The 21235-nt window shown below is 30.5% G+C and overlaps 3 protein-coding genes across 4 annotated transcripts; all 3 read left to right on the forward strand.

Annotated features, from left to right (window-relative positions):
• The first annotated feature begins 1497 nt into the window (after positions 1-1497).
• LOC129290932 (GDSL esterase/lipase 4-like) lies at positions 1498-2957 on the forward strand. Its single transcript, XM_054927994.1, has 6 exons — positions 1498-1506; positions 1717-1729; positions 1927-2025; positions 2128-2234; positions 2335-2559; positions 2662-2957. Exons 1-6 carry the CDS (start codon positions 1498-1500, stop codon positions 2854-2856), a joined length of 648 nt encoding a protein of 215 aa, XP_054783969.1. The 3' UTR covers positions 2857-2957.
• A 4373-nt stretch (positions 2958-7330) lies between these two features.
• LOC129290172 (GDSL esterase/lipase 1-like) lies at positions 7331-11243 on the forward strand. Of its 2 annotated transcripts, none has more exons than XM_054926879.1 (5): positions 7331-7618; positions 9996-10114; positions 10237-10461; positions 10542-10785; positions 10890-11243. In XM_054926879.1, the coding sequence occupies exons 1-5, from the start codon at positions 7342-7344 to the stop codon at positions 11123-11125; spliced, it is 1101 nt and encodes a 366-aa protein (XP_054782854.1). In that variant the 5' UTR covers positions 7331-7341; the 3' UTR covers positions 11126-11243. The 2 variants fall into 2 exon arrangements, with proteins under 2 accessions (XP_054782854.1, XP_054782855.1); XM_054926880.1 differs by having other exon boundaries at positions 10008-10114.
• Positions 11244-14594: 3351 nt separating this feature from the next.
• On the forward strand, positions 14595-20615 carry LOC129291559 (GDSL esterase/lipase 1-like). Its single transcript, XM_054929009.1, has 6 exons — positions 14595-14672; positions 15003-15335; positions 19257-19375; positions 19496-19720; positions 19801-20044; positions 20149-20615. The coding sequence occupies exons 2-6, from the start codon at positions 15059-15061 to the stop codon at positions 20382-20384; spliced, it is 1101 nt and encodes a 366-aa protein (XP_054784984.1). The 5' UTR covers positions 14595-14672; positions 15003-15058; the 3' UTR covers positions 20385-20615.
• The last annotated feature ends 620 nt before the right edge of the window (positions 20616-21235 follow it).

Here is a 21235-nt window from a genome sequence, read left to right on the forward strand (position 1 = left end):
TTTAAAGTTCAAGGTCCAAGATGCTACTTACATAATAATTTAAAGTCTATAGTACTAATTAAAAATGATACATCAGTAAGGAATTACCATATCAACATTTTGATTGGGCCCTATTAAGTGAGCATAATAGCGTTAATGGTGAGTTAACAATGAAGTTTAATTTGCTATAAATTTAAAAATTAGGGTATATTTTGCACATTTAAGAGTTCAGGGGCCAAAACGCTTTTCGTACAATACTTCAGGGTCCATTTGGCTTATTAACTCTTAATTAAATTGTATTGAATTAATTATCATAGAAAATTGCCTATTGTATGAGTAGATATTTAATATTTTTGTTATTCAATTTGAACTCACTATCAGTATTTCGTTATTCTTTACACACAACACTTGATATATAGAGAGAGAGAGTATTGACATATTGCTTTACTTTACCAAAAAAATATTGATTTATTTTTTCACAACATTTCCTGATTTTTTTTTGCAACAGCAACATATAATGACAAATGAAAACGTATCTATAATTTAAGAATTTTTTTTAGTTATGTATATTCTTAAAATTAATATATAGATATATGGTATCTATTAATTTTTTTTTCAAGGAGTTTTTGTCAATATAACCCATATTATAGAACCAAACCAAACAAGCAGCCAACATTTATTATATCTTGTATTATAGTCAATTATTATATTTGTCAATGATATATCATTATATATTAATAATAAACTCCTTGCAAATTTTTAAATTTCAATGATAAAATTCCTTTATATCAATGTAAACCGCCACACTCCAAATTTTTAAAAATTTGATCAATATTTTTGGTGCACGAGATTTTTTTTTTTGGCCAATGAGCCAATTTATCCTTTTTTTTCAATTTTTTTGAAATACTTATGCAATTTTACTTGTAAATAATTATAATCTAATAATTTAATTAATTAAATTATTTTTAAGAATTAATATAAATTTATTTGTTTAAAAAAAAAATCCGCCACAACCCCCTCCCCCAAAGCTAGTTCTGCCCCTTAATTACTTCCTTACTCGATGTTCTTGACGGAAGTCATTGGGAACATCAAAAGAAAGGAAAAAAAAAAATTTGGAGTCTGAGAGATATTTGAAAGATGTTCATGCAAGATTGGGAGGTTATTTACGTTCACGTGTTTAGGAAAGTGAATACACAGACTGGCTTGTATTGATCTAAAAAATATGTGAATATAATAGCCAAATCAATTACCAATTGTTCACCAACATTGCTCTTTAATTTTTGGGACCTTTTATTTGACTGTTAGATTGGCAGATTCACGCGGCTAATCGACAAAGGAGTTTGTTGTACTTATGGGTCTTTTCAATGTAGAAAGTAAAATCCAAGAGCTTGATCAATAAATAAAGTTAAATCAAAATTAATAATGAAAACGAAACAGAATTCCTTGTAATTTTTTCTATTTACAATGTTCACCACGTTAGCAATACGTAAAAAATAATATTAAGTAAGCAATTATATTATGGGTGATGTAATAAGTTAAAAGACTCTATGTTCGAAAATACTTGTAAACAAAGCATAGAGGTTTACTATACTGCTTAAAGCATTATTGCAGCATATATATGTTTCACGCTGCTGACTACCCTTCAAAACTCTTCAAATTGAGATTGACTTCCATCGGTACATATATACACACACAAACAAATGCAAGCACAACATATGGGGTGAAAAGAAGTAGAAGGTAAGAGTAAGAGGTAATTAAGGATGGCAAGCGTTGGTTATGTAATATGTTGTTTATTGAGCATTGTGATAAACTTTGAAAGTTGCCATGTCGAGTACAAGCCGCGGCCTGAGCCTAAGCCTGAGCCAGCGCGAGAGATAAAACATAAAGCGTTGTTTGTGCTTGGTGATTCTCTGTTTGATCCCGGAAATGCTGATTACGCAAATGCAGGTTTTCCACTAGCTTCTCTTTATTGGCCTTATGGCGAAACTTTTTTCCATAATGCAACCGGTAGATTCTCTGACGGACGTATTCCTCCAGACTTCATCGGTAACTTCTTCAAATTTTTATAACACTCATGACTTTTCATGTTATCTTATTATTGATAGAGATTGAAGAGTGCGTATTTGTGGGACCCAGCTTCATATGCAGGCTTGCCTATCCTTCCACCATATCTGGAACCAAAACGCCATGTGTTCACTGATGGAGCTAACTTTGCTACTAGTGGGTCCTGTATTCTTTTTGGCACAACCGAATTTGTATGTTCAGTTCCCAGCTAGCTAGATTAAGAGTTCGAATCTTGAGTTTCCAATTCAACAAGAAAGAAAATGACGACCTTGCTTTCTAAAATTTCTGCAGAATGATCTTCCAATCCAGCTGCAATTTTTCAAGCAAGTGATAAAGATATTAAAAGGGCAAGTTGGCGATGCTGAAGCCAAGAGGGACGTGACCGATGCCGTCTACTTAATCAGTGATGGTGGTAACGATTATATGAAGTTTTACTACTTCCACTCTGATGCTAATAAAGACAGCATGAGCGATTTTGTCAAACTGGTGATCGACCACCTGCATGAATATCTCCTTGTATGACTTACCTTGTACTTGTTCTCTACTCTTTTTTTTTTTGATTCAATTAAGTTACATGTCTCCAAGTTATTATAACTTAATTGGTATTTGTTATTGCAGGAATTAACAAGTTTAGGAGCCAGGAAGATTTTATATCAAAACGTAGGGCCCATAGGCTGCAATCCATCAGAAAGATTATCAGATGGACAGTGTAATGAGAAGGAAAATTCAATGGCGAGAGCACACAACAAAGGCCTGATACGAGTGATGAAGCAAATAGAGAGAGGTGGCTGGTTTCAAATATGGAATATTTGATTTGCATACAGCAATGGAAGACAGAATTTTCAACCCTCATAAATATGGTAATTAATCCTCTAACTTGAGATTTTTTTTTATTGCGCACAATCATTTTCCTATTAGAGGCAATTTTGTTCAAAACACATGATTGGGTATTAAATATGAGCACATCTCTTAATAAAAATTTAAACATTGGTTCATCACGTTGTGAGAAATTAGTCTATTCTATTAGACTAAATCTAAGTTGGTTAACTTGAGTTCTCCTAGTTAAGGCTACTGATATCCCTATCCACAGTTCACACACACACATGTTATATATGAAGAATATATACATATACATGTCATAAATATGGTTCATTATGTTTACATGCGTGAAATTTTTACATTTCTCTCTAGCGTAACAACTACTGAGTATTCAGACCAAAGAAAAAACAAGTTATATGATGCAAATATGAATGACTTATCCATAAAATTTTGGTATTATCAAAATTAAAGGAGTGATATTCTTGTGACTTGTAATTGAGATATTTATCGCAAAGTTCATAGACTAAGAGTGTATCAATCATAATATCTCAAAAAATATTTAGCATCTCAATACAGTTTTTGACCAGCATAGCATCTCAATTCACTGAACTATAATTAATAACCTTCATTATTTTCGCTTGTTCCACGCCTCCCCCGTGCAAAACACCACTTCCTCTAGAAATCATGTGGGCTCCACGCTTTTTTAATATATTTTCTTTAATTTTTTACTTTTTTAAAATATTATCACCTTTCACCCGAACTATTATAGACCTGAATTGTGTGAGATTATTTTTACCAGCGAAAAACTTATAGGTATCTTGAAAATGTTTTAAATATGTTTATTTAACACAACTAATTCAAACCCAAGATCTCAAAATAAGATAATTTAATCCCTCAGCCAACTAAACAAAAAGTGTGTAGGTAGAGTTTATAATATTTCTCCCAACTTTCCGTTTTTGGACTAGTTCTTTCTTCTTATTTTTTTCTTCTTCTTCTTTTCATTTATTATTCACAATATCTATCTGTAAGTTGAAATATGATGAACCATAAAATTTGGGGTATTATCAAAATTAAAGGAGTGATATTCTTTTTTTTTTTTTAAATGACCAAAGGAAAAGCTAAAAAGAGAAACCCAAACTTAACCAGGTTCGACTTCCCTCATTAATCTCGCGAACAATGGCTTTGAATCCTGGACGGAGAGAATCAGTTGAGTGAAGGAAAAGCCGCTCATTTCTGCGTTCCCACAAGATCCAACAGACGACGCCAAAAAGTTCATTCCATTTTCCTTCCTCTCTCCCACTCTCGTTGCTAAGATTGGGGTTAATCCCACCTCATCCTACCTCCTTTGCCCATTTACAATCAAAATATAAGACAAAAAACAAATTTTTTTTATTGTTGTGAAAAAACCAAAATATAAGAAAAAATTATAAGACAAACAACGGCTGAATAATGGAGATGAAGAATACAAAAGAGACTTGATGAGTAAATGAGAAATGACTCACATTCACTTAGGTATGTGAAATACAAAGCAAGTAGCTTTTATTTATAAGCCTCCAACTATATCTAAGAGTTTCATTGGAATAAATGATAACATTTGAATATATAGTATGTAGCCATTGAGTTTTTGGATATCAAACATAATTAAGAAAAATAGCTAAAAACCATTTATCAAAGAGGTTATGGAGTACGGCATATCAAAATTTTGGGAGAAGTTATGGACATATAAATAACACTCCTCTTTAACTATCCATAACAAATACTATGCCTCGTTAAAATTTATTAGAAAAAACCTGATTAGACAAAATCCTAATAAATGAAAAGGAGTATACTACATATTAAAGTTGTCTCATTAAAAACTTTATTAGAAAAATCCATTAAAACAAAACCTTTATTAAGAAAATGATGACAACATCACTCCAGTTAATATATCTCAATAGAGTATTGTTATTTCTTTCTAAATATATTAACAAAAGATATAAACATATATGCGTATACATGATTTGTTTCAAGCTTTTTTTAAAAAAATGTGGAGTTAACTGTTTAGATTGACATTATATAGAGAGGAAAAAGGTACATATCATACTCTTACCCAAGTTTCGCATGCTCTACATACATAGAGTAAAATATATATTGAACTCTCCTCTATTTAATCTAAATTTTTTTAAAAAAAAAACTTCATTCTATTTTCAAAACCTGTACAAATTCTCACTTAAAATCAAAATATGTTACACAAACCTCCCTTCTAATTTTAAAATTCTACTTTCATCCATCCAACGGTTAGTTGAACATTAAATCATAGTGTTGACATTTAGTTTTGACCAAAATGCCCCCTCTTTAGCATAAATATTACTTAACAACCATTTAAACACTTATCTTTATCCAAAAAATAATTTTAATATACACATTTCACATTTTTACATTATTAAATTCATTAATTTTTATTATATTATAATTCTGATTAATTAGTTTTATGATTCAAAATTTTTATTGTTCCAATAATATTAATTATTTAGACTTATTTATTTAATAATATGTTAAATATGTACAGCAGCTAAAAATTCATAATTTTGAGTATATAAAATGTCATAATTTTGAACATGCACATATATAAATATTCAATTATTTTATAAAATAATAAAATGTCATAATTTTGAGTATATGATATTAATATGTCAATTTTATAACTTAAAATGTTTAAAGGTATTTCATTATATGTGTATTTGTTAAAAAAATACTCAAATTTTTTATCAACTTGTTGTTTTTTAGGCAAGAAATTGACTAATTTTTTAAATTTATTAAAAATATTAAATAAATAACTAGTTAATATTAAATAAATTGTCGAAAGATAAATTAGAGATTTGGTATGAAGGGTAAATTAGTAAATAAGATTTATCCAAATATTATTTTCAATAAAAATAGATTCTTAGAATCTTTTAGAATATTAGTTATCGGTGTTAATAGTTTGGACTAAAATGTATTCAAAATATATGAAAGGTCTAGATAACTAAGGTAAAACAGAAGGTTGGTTAGAGTATTTCACTCACACTGTCACATACACACAAAATTATTAAACTCTTGTGGGTTTATGATTCGAGTTTACTTCTATTAACAAATGGTCATTAAAATATAATTGTAATTTAATTTAAATATATTAAAAATATTAATTATTGAAATTAAACTCATCTATATTAATAAATTATCATATACAAGATATAAAAATTTTAAAATAGGGGAACTTATTTTTGATATTTTTGATTTTCTTTTTTATTAATATTAATTTTTGCATTTCAAGTTTTTTCTTTTTTGAACTAAGTCTTATAACTTTTATGAACTTAATTTTTTATAGTATATACTTAACTTGCTCAACTTAAAAAAAAAAAATTGACGAGTTTAACAAGTTTAACTAAGCTTACATCTAATTTAAATTTATAAATTAGTTGACACAATTTTATAAATTAAAAACATAAAAACGATAAACTCAGAGATAAACTTGCAAGTTTAACTGAGTTTATATCTAGTTTGAGTTTATAAGTGAGTTTACACGATTTTGTAAGCTGAAAATATAAAAATGTTAAACTCGTAGAGTCAACTTGAGAGTTTGACAACTATGCACACACATATATTTGTTTAGTGTGTAGAGTTTGGAGAAAAACATGTGATTGTAAATCAAGAGTTTTAAAACTTCATGCATTTTATTTGTTAAAATCTAAATGTATTGTTAATCAACTCAAACGGACTATTGTCAAAATTTAAATAAATACTTGTTGATGAAGGACTAACACTTGTATAATTAAGCTCTCATGCATTGTGAATTTCCAATCCCTATTGTTAACTAATTTAAAAATTATAAAAATTAATTTCAAAAAGTACAGAAAAGAATTAAAAAATTACAGAAAATCAACCTCTAAGACAATTAATAGCTTTTCTTGAGACAGGCCGTATCAATAATTGAAGCAAACTTGATGAACTAAAATTTCATTATCCCTAATTATAATTTAGAACAATATTTAGAAGGCAGACTAGCTAGCTTCTAAAAAATTTTTTTTTTTTTAATGAGATACTATCTATGATTTTATATTCAAAACTATCACATTTTGGAAACCATATCATTTCTATATATTAAAGTTACCTTGCACATTTCAAGTTGAGATGCTTATTATTCTGCAGGGAACAAGCGGCGCATCTCTCGATGATAAGAAACCTCATCAGTATCACTGTAATAAAGTTACTGAATTTTTCGTCTGGTAGATGTGCAGGAAATCAAAAGTTACAGTTCAATGTGGTCCCATGCACAACGAATTTCCTACCCAGCACAACGTCCAATAACCTTGTTTCACGATCATTTCTAACCTTCTTCGGCCGAAAAAGGATCATTTCTACCCTTCAAAAATTGACTTTCAAGTATTTTTTTCGTACAGAGACACGCACATTGAAGGGGAAAAAAAGTACTGAAGAAGAGGAGGAGGTGGAAAACGAGATATGGCAAGCGTTGCTTACGTGTTGTGTTCCGTACTCAGCGTTTTATTGAACTTGGAGAGTTGCATTGTTGAGTACAAGCAGCAGCAGCATCCATTAATACAATTGAATGAGCGTAAAGCCTTGTTTGTCTTCGGCGATTCTCTGTTTGATCCTGGAAATGATGTTTACGTCAAAACTGATCTGAAACTGACTTCAATTTATTGGCCTTACGGGGAAACCTTCTTCCACCATGCCACCGGCAGATTCTCCGACGGCCGCATCGTCCCTGACTTCATCGGTAGCTTTCAATCTCTCGCCTTTTCACATATATTGTTGCCTCTTCAAACTTTAACTATGTCTATTTACGAAATTTTTAGTGGCTCAAAATTTATATCAATTATAAATTTTGTCCTTCGAGTTTACGTTTTATTGATTTGATTCGTTAACTTTGCCTGATTATCAGTCATTATTTTTTGAAGAGTAGGTAATTAACATTAATATATGTTAATTAAAATATACTAAGATTGATAATATAATATAGATAACGGTTACATAGATTAATAAAAAATATAATTATTTATATAAAAATGGACTTTGAAATTTTAAAAACAAAAAAAAAATGAAACGTAAGGGGTTGGGTTGATAAAACTTAAACTGATTTAAGAGGCAACTTGTACTCATTTATGGTGGCGCGGAACCACGTCAGTGGTGAGGCCCCCCGGGTTCCACCCCTATTATTGGTAATATATACAGTTAAAACCCGTCTTCATAGTTTCTGGTTTTGCCTCTTTTTATCTTGATGTTTGTTTCTGCTTGCTGTCTTCCGTTTGTCTTGTTAGTTTGTTTGGATTTTCAGGCTTTGGCCTGTTTTGGTGTTTTTGGCCGTCGAATGAAGAATCTTTTCTGGCAAAAAAAAAAAAGCCAACTTCACTCCTTATTACTTGCATGTATGTATGGGGTTAAAAGGCAAATTTGTTCCGAAGTTCTTTTGCCAAAAGTAGCCGATATTCTTAATTTTGATTGAAACGATGTTGTTTCATAAGTTTTAAAAATGATGCAATGTCACTTTATAATAACGATTGACCAACATTGATTGTTAGTTGAAACTTCTAACGAGGCATAAAGAACAATTTTGTCCTAAAAGTTTTTTTAACAAAATAATTGATATCCTAAACTTTCTATTAGTACAATGTTTCTAGGTTACATGTTTAAATTAGAAGAAAAATATTTAACAACCCATATTATCATTGTTAAAAATAGTTCATTTATCTTCACAAAAAAAGTCTTACCTAAGGTTGTTTCGTCACAAAATCAACTATATCCTAAGCACTTCACATACTTTTTTTTTTATAAGTTTGAACTTGCCCTTGTTTTATCAATGAGCAGCTCTCAACTTGCAAATGCCGATATACAGACTTCTTCAAGCATAGACTAGCTTGGATTTTGACTTAAAAGCATTCAATGAAATTCAACCTAATTAAATTTTCTCTTATTTTTGGGTCATAGCAAGTTATGCTGGATCTTTCATTTGATTTGAAAGTTGATAACATAAAAATATTGTACTAGTTAATTAAAAAATTAAAATACCAATTACTTTTTTAGAAAGACTTCTAGAGCAAAATTACCTTTTTAAAATTCAAAATAACAATCAACCTTGATCAATTTTTACTATAGAATAATATTGTACCATTATTTAAACTTCCAAAATAATATCGGCTCAATCAAAAGTTAATAATACCAATTATTCCTTGTGAAAAACTTCTAGGACAAATTTTCTCTTTAACTCGTGTATGTACACACACCTTTATAGAAGATACCTATTATATGTGATACATGTTATATAATAAAATATATAATTTACTAGTTTTTTTAAAATATTTTTATTAGCATTAAATTTTTTTATTGATAATAACATTATGCATAATATTTATATGTACATATTAGCCTATTTTTCCTTTAGTTTTTTAAAATTAAATCATTTGAACATGATTTTTAAGATTGTCCTTTTATATGTGTGCCAAAACAAATTTCTATCCTCTTACCAAATCTTAATATTTAATGACATCTAATTCTACACAATTTAGTATAAAATACTTAGGTACTTGTTAAAAAAAATTAGGTACTTCAATTTATATATTTAATGTATTTTTTTCAATCAAATCAAAATAATTGAATTTAAAATTTATTTATTTAAATATCAACAACAAGAGATGGCTAATTATAAAATAAAAGTGGTGGCTTAATTGGATTCGACAATGATAGGATCATTTGATTGAAGAAACTTTTCTTAGAGAGCTATCTCAATTGAACTTGACAGCGACCAAATCTAACTAAATCAGACAATGATATAAACAAGCCATCTAATTTTGGTTAAAAAAAAAAACATTGTGTATGCAAGTTAAAATATTTAAAATTTTCTTTATTATTATTTAATTTTAAATTACATAAATTAATAATATTTATTTACTTAAAAAACTTGGCCCACTTAAGATTTAAAACCTGGTTTCGCCCTTGCTCATTTAGTCACATGTACATACCAAGTCATTAACATAATTTACATATATACTAAATAACTGAAATAAGTAATTTCATTATCCCTATATTTTACTACAGTCTCCTTCTATTTCTCTTCACCTAAACAAACAAGTTGTCATTTTTGTGCGTGCGGGACACAGCTACATTTGCAGGCTTGCCTATCCTTCCGCCATATCTGGAACCAAAACCCCACGTGTTCACTGATGGAGCTAACTTTGCTTCCGGTGGATCCTGTGTGCTTTTTAATTCATCCGTATATGTAAGTTCCCAAGCTACAACTTGAAATTAACACATATCAGATCAGATCGCTCATTTGTATAAATGGCTACTCTCAAGCGAGATCAAATTAATTAACGTTTGGGTTTGTCATATGATTTTCAGATCGATTTACCTATCCAGGTGATATACTTCAAGCGTGTGGTAGGGTTACTGAAAAAGCAAGTCGGTGAAACCCAAGCCAAGAGGATTCTGACCGACGCTGTCTACTTGTTCAGCTCTGGGGGCAACGATTATGCCAAATTTTACCGCAAGCATCCTGATGCTAATGAGGAAAGCATGAGAGCTTTCGTGAAACTAGTGATCGGCCAGTTGCATAATTATCTCCTTGTGCGAATCTAATTACCATGATCTACTACTCTTTGTTCTTGTCGTCATGCAGGCATGTCACAGAATATATATAATTGCAGGAAATAACGAGGTTGGGAGCCAAGAAAATTGCATTTCAGAACGTGGGACCCATGGGATGTATTCCAGCGAGCAGATTATCAGATGGGCAGTGTAATGAAAAGGAAAATGCATTGGCGAGAGAGAACAACAAAGCTCTGGTACTAGTGATGAAGCGGCTAGAGAGGGAGGTACCTGGATTCAAATACTCCATATTGGATTACTATAAAGCAATGGAAGACAAAATTTTCAACCCTCATGAATATGGTAAGACTCTGATGCATTCATGTTTCTCACAGACAGACAGACAGACATACACACATACTGATACATAGTAAAGATGCATGTATGATGATGATGATGATGTGAAGGGTTTAAGGAGGGGCAAATAGCGTGCTGTGGAGGAGGGGCATTCAGAGCAAAGTTTGTGTGTGGAGGATACGGGGAGTACCCATTTGAGCTGTGCAAGAATCCATTCGAGTACGTCTGGTTTGATGGAGAACACACCAGCGAAAAGGCCAATTTACAACTGTCTCGATTGATATGGGAAGGAGGGCCACTCAATATTACCTACCCTTACACTGTCCGCCAACTCTTTCAACTTTGATTCACACAAACACACACACCCTGGCTAAGGTTTTCAACAATAAACCTGCACACTATCATCAATAAATACTTCATTCTATTTTTACCAGTCAGTTAAGTAAATCCCAAATAATACTCCATTTACGTCCATGTTATTGTATGGGTCTGGCCATATATAAGTTGTTCTCATAATTTCCTTCTAAATTTATCAATGAATTTTATTGTTGTTTTAATTCAACGTGCTTCTTTCTTGTGTCTATTTGTTACTTGTGTCTCTATAAATAACGTCAACCATTCCATGTATCATGAGCACTATTTTGTAATGGTGGGTGATTGTTATCTGTCAACTTTAATTAAAAGATCATCAGTCATTTTTAATTTAATAGTAGGTCAACTCAATCCACAAGTATACATTAATGGACTGACATTTTATTTTTTTAATATTTTTTAATAATAAAATATGTTGGTGGGATTTATTTTATATTTTTTTAATTATATTTGCATGCGCTCTTTTCCAAACTCAGCCGCCCGACATTGCTCCGTGGCTGGACCTCGAGTCTTCAACCCCGTCCTCGTGGGTCGCCGCTGCCCACCGTCCTTAACGATTCTTCTCCTTCGTCGTCTACGGCGCTCGTCCTCGGCACTTGGTATTCAAAGTGGTCTTATCCTTCACCCTTCTAACCACAGTGCACTCCATAATCCAGATCCTCGCCTTCACCGTGCCAAGGAAGAAGCCGAAAGAGGGATTGGAGGGGCAGAAAAAGGAGGCCTTTTAGTTCAGGGACCCATATCAGTTTTCAAGAGCGAGTGGCAACTAGGAGTGGACCCTTCGGAAATAAAAAAAAAAAAAAACATTCCCTGCATAAAGCGCAAACAATGTGAGCCATTCCTTTTCTGCACGCAAGTCCGCCAGAGATCCAAATTTTTTTAAAATATGCAAGTACAAAATTTGGTTTCTCTCCAACCGAGCTGCGTACCCATATAATTAAGGGAGAAAAAAGTCTACACATAACCTAGCAGCATAGCCTAACTTGCCATCCCATCAATTTCTACTTCCTTTCTCTCTGCACCCTTTCCCCTGTGACTCATTTGGTAGTATGGAAGAATTATTGATGAAAGTGTCGCAGTCGATGACTGACAATGAACACATCTACACGCATCTTAATCAAACTCAAACATAGCAAGAAAAGCTTGGGGACAAGCATGGAAAATGAGGAAGGAAGTGAAGGAATTGAGTTCCAATGTTTTTTATGCAAGTTACTTGTCCTAAGAAGTGAACTCCAGCATACCAAACATCTAATTTTTAAAGTTTTACTTTTACTTTCACTTCTCTTATCTCAATTTTATTTTATCAAACGAGTCATTATAAACGATGATGGTATTAAACTTGGGTACTTATTATATTAAAATTATGAGATTTTGATCATTTAAATATTAATCTAAATTTAACATTTTAAGTTTTTATTTTCAATCTATGTTTACTAGTAAAAAATTGTAAAATTTATAAAAATCTGATAATATCAATTGAATTTGGATAGTTCAAGTTCATATGAAATATTTCAATAATTTTTATAAATTAATTATTTAAATTTACCTTCGATGCTCTAGATTTAAAAATTTTAAGTTGTAATTTTTTAAAAAATACTTGAAGATTGTTTTAATTTTAAATATTATATTTATCAAAATAAAAATTTATAAAAAATATATTCAAAAATTAATATTAAATTTAGACTTTTCAAAATGCGTTTAGATCATCAATTTACAAATATTGTAAAAAAATTTAAATTAAATTGAATTACTCAAATTAAATATGAATGATCCAGTTTTTTTTTTATCAGTTAGTTCCTGCACTCCAAAGATGAATCCATATATTTATGTGTTATTATTATATATAAAGATTTTCCTTTTAAAAGTTATATTTTCTTTAAGGTATTTCATTTTTTTCATATATATAATCACAATTATAAATTTAATATATTATATATAACAAACACCCAGTTATATGTTGGAGGGAAAAAAACCACACCCCCGCACCACATATTATACATAACACACCAATATATTTAACTCGTGCACACGAGGAGGGGAAGTAGGAAGTAGGGGAGGAGCACTAGAGATGGCAGGCTATCCTGCAAGACTATGCTTAGACTGTTTTTTAATTTAATCACGAGGTCTTGATTTAATAGAGACCAAGTTTTATACTTTTATATTTAAAAAAAAAAATCGGATCTCGGTTTAATATAAATTGAGTCTCAAATTTATAATACTTGGAAAAATACTTTTGAAAGAGTTGTATATGAGTAAATAATTTTTTTTGGCAGTATTAAGGTCAAATTGCCACAGAAAGATGAAAAACTTTGGAGAAGTTTCTAATAAATCACCCTCGCCACGTTCCTCTTCTAACAAAATTATTTGTGCCCCTCTTCTAACAAAAATTTCATTTGTGTCCTCACATAAAATTCCATTCGTCCCCTTTAATATTTGAAAATCTTGAATCTCTATATTTTTTAGGTTAATTCAATCATATATTTCTTCCAGTTCCACTTACATGGTAGACAGAAATATTTTTATCATAATTATAAGACATGTAATTGATTTTTTTATAACAAATTTTTTTCCTTTACCCCATTTAATGAGAGACAGTGCGTTATTAACATGTATTTAATAATAAAAATTTAAAAAAAATTATTAAATTTTTAAAAAAGTTAATAAATTTAAAGATTTTGCTTGATTCTAGTAAAACATGTTGAAAATGATTTATAAATAAGATTGAAAGGAGTATTTTTAAGCCTATAATTTTTTTTACTTTAATTTTGAATAAAATTTATAAAACTTATATGATAAAATAAAGCTTCACATTTCACAGCACTCCTTGCTCTCGTGTTTCTTCATTTCTCAATTTGTTCTTAAGCATCTCTTCTACAATTCCCTTTCTCTTATTTGTATTTTCTGATTTTAGTTTTCTTCTGTCTCTCTGGCATATTAAAAAAAATTTAAAAAAATCACAATTTGCTTCACTTGCACTTTATGCTGGCACTTCTCTATTGTCGTGATCATTTTCAAATTTATCTTACTGTTATGTGATATTTCTTCGAGTAGAGAAAAAACTTGGAAATTCCCGAATCTTTTAGGAGAAAAGCTGCACTTTGAATATAAGTTGTTACTATTCATCTCCCAAAAGCAAAAACTATTCCATGTGCCTTCATTTTCTGAGTTCTTGCTTGCTTTGTTTTTTTTTTTTTTTTTGGAGATGAGTAGTAACTTGCTTTGTTGATTTTCTAGTTTCCTGAAGTATCTGTTTCTGGAAGTTTTCCAAAACACCATAAGGAAAAGTGATTACTTATTGAATAAAAAAAAAAAGTGGGATACCATATGCAAACGGGCTGGTCCAACGCGTTTTAGCTTACTCGTGCTAGCCTAGCCCATTTTGATACAGGCCAAAAGGGGCTGAGCATGGATATAGGTTGGTCCAACCTGTTTTACACAAAACGGGACAAGCTACAAGCAGCTCCTAAGAGTTAGAACAAATTTTAGAAGGCAAACTAGCTTTTAACAACTTTTTCTAAGAGGTACCTAACTAAGATTTATACTCAAAACAATTCCATTTTGTTAACCAGAGGGGACAAATGACTGCGTATTACTATGCAGAGACTAAGCAGCGCATCTGATAATGATAAGAAACCTTATCAGTATCACTGTATAATAAAGTTACTGTAGTTTTCGTCTGGTGGATATGCAGGAAATTAAAAGTTACAGATCAATGCGGTCCCTTGCACAACGAATTTCCTATCCACCACAACTCCAATAACCTTGTTTCGCGATCATTTCTACCCTCCTTCGGCCAAAAAAGGATCATTTCTACCCTTCATAAATTGACTTTCAAGTATTTTTTCGTACAGAGACACGCACATTGAAGGGGGCGAAGTACTGTAGAAGAAGAGGTGGAAAACGAGAAATGGCGAGCGTTGCTTATGTGTTATGTTCCTTACTCAGCATTTTCTTGAACTTGGAGAGTTGCATTGTTGAGTACAAGCAGCAGCAGCCTCCATTAATACAAGTGAATGAGCGCAAACCCTTGTTTGTCTTCGGCGATTCTCTGTTTGATCCTGGAAATAATGTTTACGTCAAAACTGATCTGAAACTGACTTCAATTTATTGGCCTTACGGGGAAACTTTCTTCCACCGTGCTACCGGCAGATACTCCGACGGCCGCATTGTCCCTGACTTCATCGGTAACTTTCAATTTCTCACCTTTTTATATATATTTGCCGTGTTCGTGGGTTCATCTTTGAGGTTGCTTACTTCGTTAAATCTTGTTTTGAATCTCTCGAAATGGGTGCTTTGGATGATTTTTTTTGGGTTGGAGCTGGCTATTCGTTCCTTGATTACGCTTGAACTTGAATGGGTTGCTGATGCTCATAAAGTGTTTGTTAAAATGTGTAAGAGAACGCAAATGCTTGATTTCTTATTTGATTACTTAAATGTTTGATTCATGAGGATTATATATGGATCTTGCTTGAGCTTGAATAATTTATTGCTTGAATTATTGTGTTAAGTATACTATTATTTGTGAAATTTGATTGATTACTCGAATGCAAAATTTAAATGATTGAATACTTATTTTTGAAATTTTACTAACTCCACAAATGAATCTTGATTGCATGCAATTCTCTATTAAAAGAATAACTAAAAATGCAATATGTTTTTAAAATTTTACTAAACTCATACAAACTTTACTCTTATTTTGTGAGATTATATATTGTTTTTGTTGTTATTGTAAACTTTTATGCTACTGAATTTTTTTTTTGTCAATTGTTGTTCGTTTAATTCATTAAGTATAACACCATTAGATTAGGGAGGAAAATATATCTTTTTGATTAGGTTAGTTATTAGTTATTAGTTTAAATAGTTTAGTTATTAGTTTAGTTTGGATTATGTATAATACTCAATGTATCTTTTTTTTAAAAAAATTAGGTTAGTTATTATTTTAATTAGTTAAAAGTTCATAATAAGATTCAAGGGAAAAAATATTAGTAACTCATGGATTACCATTGATGGCTTGGTTTTCACTATAAATATTTGACAATTATTTTCAAGAATTTGTTTATAAATTCAACTAAAAAGCAAATATAAATGCATATACTTGATAATTTTTAACTATTAAGTAAGATTGACTGCAATATATGGCACATTCTTACTTGATAGTTAAAACCATCAAGTATTGGAGTATTTTGTGGTAGCTAGTGTTTAGTAATTAACATTAGTATATGTTAATTAAAATTTGCTAAGATTGCAATAATAAAATATTGATGATAGTTATGTAGATTAATAAAAAAATATAATTATTTATATAAGAAAAAATGGAGTTTGAAATAAAAATAAAATAAAATGTAAGGGGTTGGTTGATAAAACTCAAACTAATTTAAGGATTCAATTTCAGAGATCATGATGCTCAATACCAAAACACTTTTGTTAAAGTATATTGTTAATTTTTTTCCCTTTCAAACCACAAAATTATTATAATCATAATAAATAAATATTATAAAATTATTGTTTTAATATTTAATAAATTAGTAAATTTAACATGTTAAAATTTAACTTGAACAATTCAGATATAAATTTTGCTCTGAATAGTTCAAAATTGTACTGAAAAAATTAAAATTGTAATTAGAAATATCTTATAAAATATTTTTTTTTGATGTTGCACATTTGTCCATCTATGACTATGAGAGGTAATATCACTTAAGGCATGACTAGATATTAAATATTAACACTTCTGTTAAAAGAAATTTAAATATTGATTTATTATGAGAAACTAAATCATTTTTCAAGGCTCAACCCTCATTTTAAACTCTTTAAATCTTTTTTATTTATTTTTTTCAGCATAATTATGAACTATTTAGACCAAAATTTAGATTTGAAGGTCAAATTTTAACAAGTTAATATTTTATGTATTTTATTAAATATTAAAATAATAATTTTATTATACTTATTTATTATTATAATAATAACTTTGTGGGTTAAAAAAAGAAAAAAAAAAGTTAACACTATAGTGTTTTGGTGTTGAGCACTGGGATGAACACCGAAAGTGAATCCCTGATTTAAACGCTAACTTGTACTCATTTACGGTGGCACAGAACCACGTTAATGGCGAGGCCCTCGGGTTCCACCCCCTTTAGTGGTAATAAATAGAGTTAAAACCCGTCTTCATTGTTTCGGTTTTGCCTCCTTTGATCTGGATGTTTTCTTTCTGCTTGCTGTCTTTCATTTGTGTTGTTATTTTGTTTCGATTTTGGGGCTTTGGCCTCTTTTGGTGTTTTTTGCCATTGAATGAAGAATTTTTTCTGGGGGGAAAACTAACCTCTCTCCTTAATTTTATTTAAATATATGGGGTTAAAAAGCAAATTTGTCTCAAAAAATTTTCGACAAAAGCAACTAATATCCTTAATTTTTAATTGGAGCAGTATTACTATTGAAGCTTGAAAATAATGCAATATTATCCTACAGTAACATTTGACCATAACTTGAAAATTCTGACTGGGTCTAAAAAATAATTTTGCCTTCAAAGTTTTTTTAAAAGAACAATTGATATCTTGAACTTTTTATTAACACAATGTTTTCAGGTTATATGTTCGAACTAAAAAAAAATCTAACAATCCATTGATATTGTTAAAAGTAGTTAATGTTTTTAAATTTTGACAAAGGTCTTGCCCGCAGTTGTCTTGACACAAACCAAGCACTCCACATGCTTTCTTTTGAGAAGGTTCAAGCTTGCCCTTAAATACAAACTTTTTTAAATATAGACTAGTTTAGATTTTGACTTAAAATCGATCAAGGTAATTCAACCTAAAATTTTCTCCTATTTTTAGATTATAACAAGTTGTATTGGATTCTCTTTTTAATTTAAAAGTTGATTACCTAAAAACATTACACCCATTAAAAGTTTATAATATCAATTACTTCTTCAGACAAACATTTAGAGTAAAATTATCATCCAACATTTAAAATAACAATCAACGTTAGTTAATTGTTATTATAAGGTGGCATTGTATAATTTTTGAAACTTTCAAAATAATATTGGTTCAATCAAAATCAATGATACTAATTGCTTCTTGTGAAAAATTGCTATGGTAAATTTTCCCTTTAACCCACACACCCCTTTATAAAATATATCTATTATATATGATAAATATTATATATTATAAAATATATAATTTATTATTTTTTAAAGATATTTTTATTAACATTAAATTTTTTTTATTCATGCTAAAATTATGCATAATATTTATATGTACATATTAGCCTATTTTCTTTATTTTTTTTAAATTAAATCATTTGAAATGACGCATCATTTTTAAGAATATTGTCCTCCACATGTGTGCCAAGAAAAATTTCAATCCTTTTACCAAGTCTTAATATTCAATGAGATCTATTTCGACACAAATTTTTATAAAATACGTAGATACTTGTTATAAAAAATTAGGTAATTAAATTTATATACTTTTTTTCAATCAAATCAAAATAATTGAATTTTAAATTTACAAAAATTCAAAAATATCAACAACAAGACAAGGTTAATTTAAAATAAAAGTGATGGTTTAATTGAACTGGACAATGATTGAATCATTTGGCCGAACAAATATTTTTTAGAGAGTTGTCTCAATGACTTGGCAAATCGAATTTGACTCAATCAAGCAGTCATATAAAAAAACCACCTAATTTTGACAAAGAAAAACATTGTGTATATAAGTTAAAATATCTAGAATTTTCTTTATTATTATTGTTATTATTTAATTTTAAATTACTTAAATTAATGATATTTATTTACTTCAAAAACTTGGTCCTCCTAGATTTAAAGTCTGGTTCAGCCACTGCTCATGTAATTGCATATACATATTAAGTTATTAACATACTTTACATATTAAATTAGTTTAAGATCTTGAATTTATGTTTTAAAACTTAAAAGACTAATATAGTAATTTAAAAAGATATAAGGATTAAATTGATAAAAATTAAATATAAAAAATTAAATCAATAATTAAAATAAATTTAAGTGATTTCATTATCCTTGTATTTTATTACTGTCTCGTATTTCTCTTCACCCAAACAAACAAGTTGTCATTTTTTTTTATCCTTTTTTGTGTGGGACACAGCTACATTTGCAGGCTTGCCTATCCTTCCACCGTATCTGGAACCAAAACCCCACGTGTTCACTGATGGAGCTAACTTTGCTTCCGGTGGATCCTGTGTGCTTTTTAATTCATCCGCATATGTAAGTTCCCAAGCTACAACTTGAAATTAACACATCCGATCAGATCGCTCATTTGAATAAATGGCTACTCTCAAGCGAGATCAAATTAATTAACGTTTGGGTTTGTCATATGATTTTCAGATCGATTTACCTATCCAGGTGATATACTTCAAGCGTGTGGTAGGGTTACTGAAAAAGCAAGTCGGTGAAACCCAAGCCAAGAGGATTCTGACCGACGCTGTCTACTTGTTCAGCTCTGGGGGCAACGATTATGCCAAATTTTACCGCAAGCATCCTGATGCTAATGAGGAAAGCATGAGAGCTTTCGTGAAACTAGTGATCGGCCAGTTGCATAATTATCTCCTTGTGCGAATCTAATTACCATGATCTACTACTCTTTGTTCTTGTCGTCATGCAGGCATGTCACAGAATATATATAATTGCAGGAAATAACGAGGTTGGGAGCCAAGAAAATTGCATTTCAGAACGTGGGACCCATGGGATGTATTCCAGCGAGCAGATTATCAGATGGGCAGTGTAATGAAAAGGAAAATGCATTGGCGAGAGAGAACAACAAAGCTCTGGTACTAGTGATGAAGCGGCTAGAGAGGGAGGTACCTGGATTCAAATACTCCATATTGGATTACTATAAAGCAATGGAAGACAAAATTTTCAACCCTCATGAATATGGTAAGACTCTGATGCATTCATGTTTCTCACAGACAGACAGACAGACATACACACATACTGATACATAGTAAAGATGCATGTATGATGATGATGATGATGTGAAGGGTTTAAGGAGGGGCAAATAGCGTGCTGTGGAGGAGGGGCATTCAGAGCAAAGTTTGTGTGTGGAGGATACGGGGAGTACCCATTTGAGCTGTGCAAGAATCCATTCGAGTACGTCTGGTTTGATTCAAAACACACCAGCGAAGGGGCCAATTTACAACTGTCTCGATTGATATGGGAAGGAGGGCCACTCAATATTACCTACCCTTACACTGTCCGCCAACTCTTTCAACTTTGATGCTCGCGCGCGCACCCCCCCTGGCTAGGGTCTTAAATAATTACCCTACACACTATCATCGATAAGTACTTCATTCTATGTTTGCCAGTCAGTTAAGTAAATCCCAAATAATCGATATTATTATATGGGTCTTGCCATATATACGCAGGGACCTCCTGTTCTTATCACTTCCTTCTAACATGCAAATGAATTTTATTATTGTTTTTATTCAATATGCTTCTTCCTTGTGCCTATTTATTCCTTATGTCTCTAGAAACAACGTGAAACCTTTCGATATATTATGATTTTTTTTTTTCAATAGACAAAAATGGTTTTATTCTATATAATATAATGATGATTCAAAATATCCATTAACCATAAATAGCGTTTTGTCCTTTCCTTTTTCATTTTTTTCTTTAATCTTTTTGCTTGTTCACTTCGTTGACTTTCCGGTTTCCCAATCCCTTTCGTGAAGGTTACGTTATCCTGTACCCATCAAATTCCTTACATGTTTGGTGTGCGCATCAAAGTTTACACGTCACTTAATTAAGACCGAATCTACTTGAAAATTGTTTGATAATTAAGATCCTATCTTGATCCTTGATGGAAAGGAACTGTTTTAAAAACTGAACTGGACTGGCCGGTCGGACTGGTTGGATCGTCGACCGGTCTGGTTTCCGATCTAGTTCAAAGAAAAAAACCGTTTTAAGAGTTGAACCGATTTGAGCTGTTTCGAACCGACGGTCAAACCGAGAACTGGATTCTGTTTTCAAAAACCGGACTGTTCAAAATTTTTTTTTATTTTTTATCAAATTTTTAAAAAAAAATGATTAATTTTTTTAATCATTTGATATTATATTGTATCATATAGT

The sequence above is a fragment of the Prosopis cineraria genome, unplaced genomic scaffold (genome assembly GCF_029017545.1).
Source record: "Prosopis cineraria cultivar Desert tree isolate PC_DT_omini unplaced genomic scaffold, ASM2901754v1 PC13, whole genome shotgun sequence".
NCBI lineage: Eukaryota > Viridiplantae > Streptophyta > Magnoliopsida > Fabales > Fabaceae > Prosopis > Prosopis cineraria.

Coding starts and splice junctions, on each gene's coding strand:
- LOC129290932 (XM_054927994.1), top strand. Junction 2,235..2,334: donor TTTTTGGCACAACCGAATTT/GTATGTTCAGTT, acceptor AAATTTCTGCAG/AATGATCTTCCAATCCAGCT. Junction 2,560..2,661: donor ACCTGCATGAATATCTCCTT/GTATGACTTACC, acceptor TTGTTATTGCAG/GAATTAACAAGTTTAGGAGC.
- LOC129290172 (XM_054926879.1), top strand. CDS start 7,342: ATGGCAAGCGTTGCTTACGTGTTGTGTTCCGTACTCAGCGTTTTATTG. Junction 10,462..10,541: donor AGTTGCATAATTATCTCCTT/GTGCGAATCTAA, acceptor ATATAATTGCAG/GAAATAACGAGGTTGGGAGC. Junction 10,786..10,889: donor TTTCAACCCTCATGAATATG/GTAAGACTCTGA, acceptor GATGATGTGAAG/GGTTTAAGGAGGGGCAAATA.
- LOC129291559 (XM_054929009.1), top strand. CDS start 15,059: ATGGCGAGCGTTGCTTATGTGTTATGTTCCTTACTCAGCATTTTCTTG. Junction 19,721..19,800: donor AGTTGCATAATTATCTCCTT/GTGCGAATCTAA, acceptor ATATAATTGCAG/GAAATAACGAGGTTGGGAGC. Junction 20,045..20,148: donor TTTCAACCCTCATGAATATG/GTAAGACTCTGA, acceptor GATGATGTGAAG/GGTTTAAGGAGGGGCAAATA.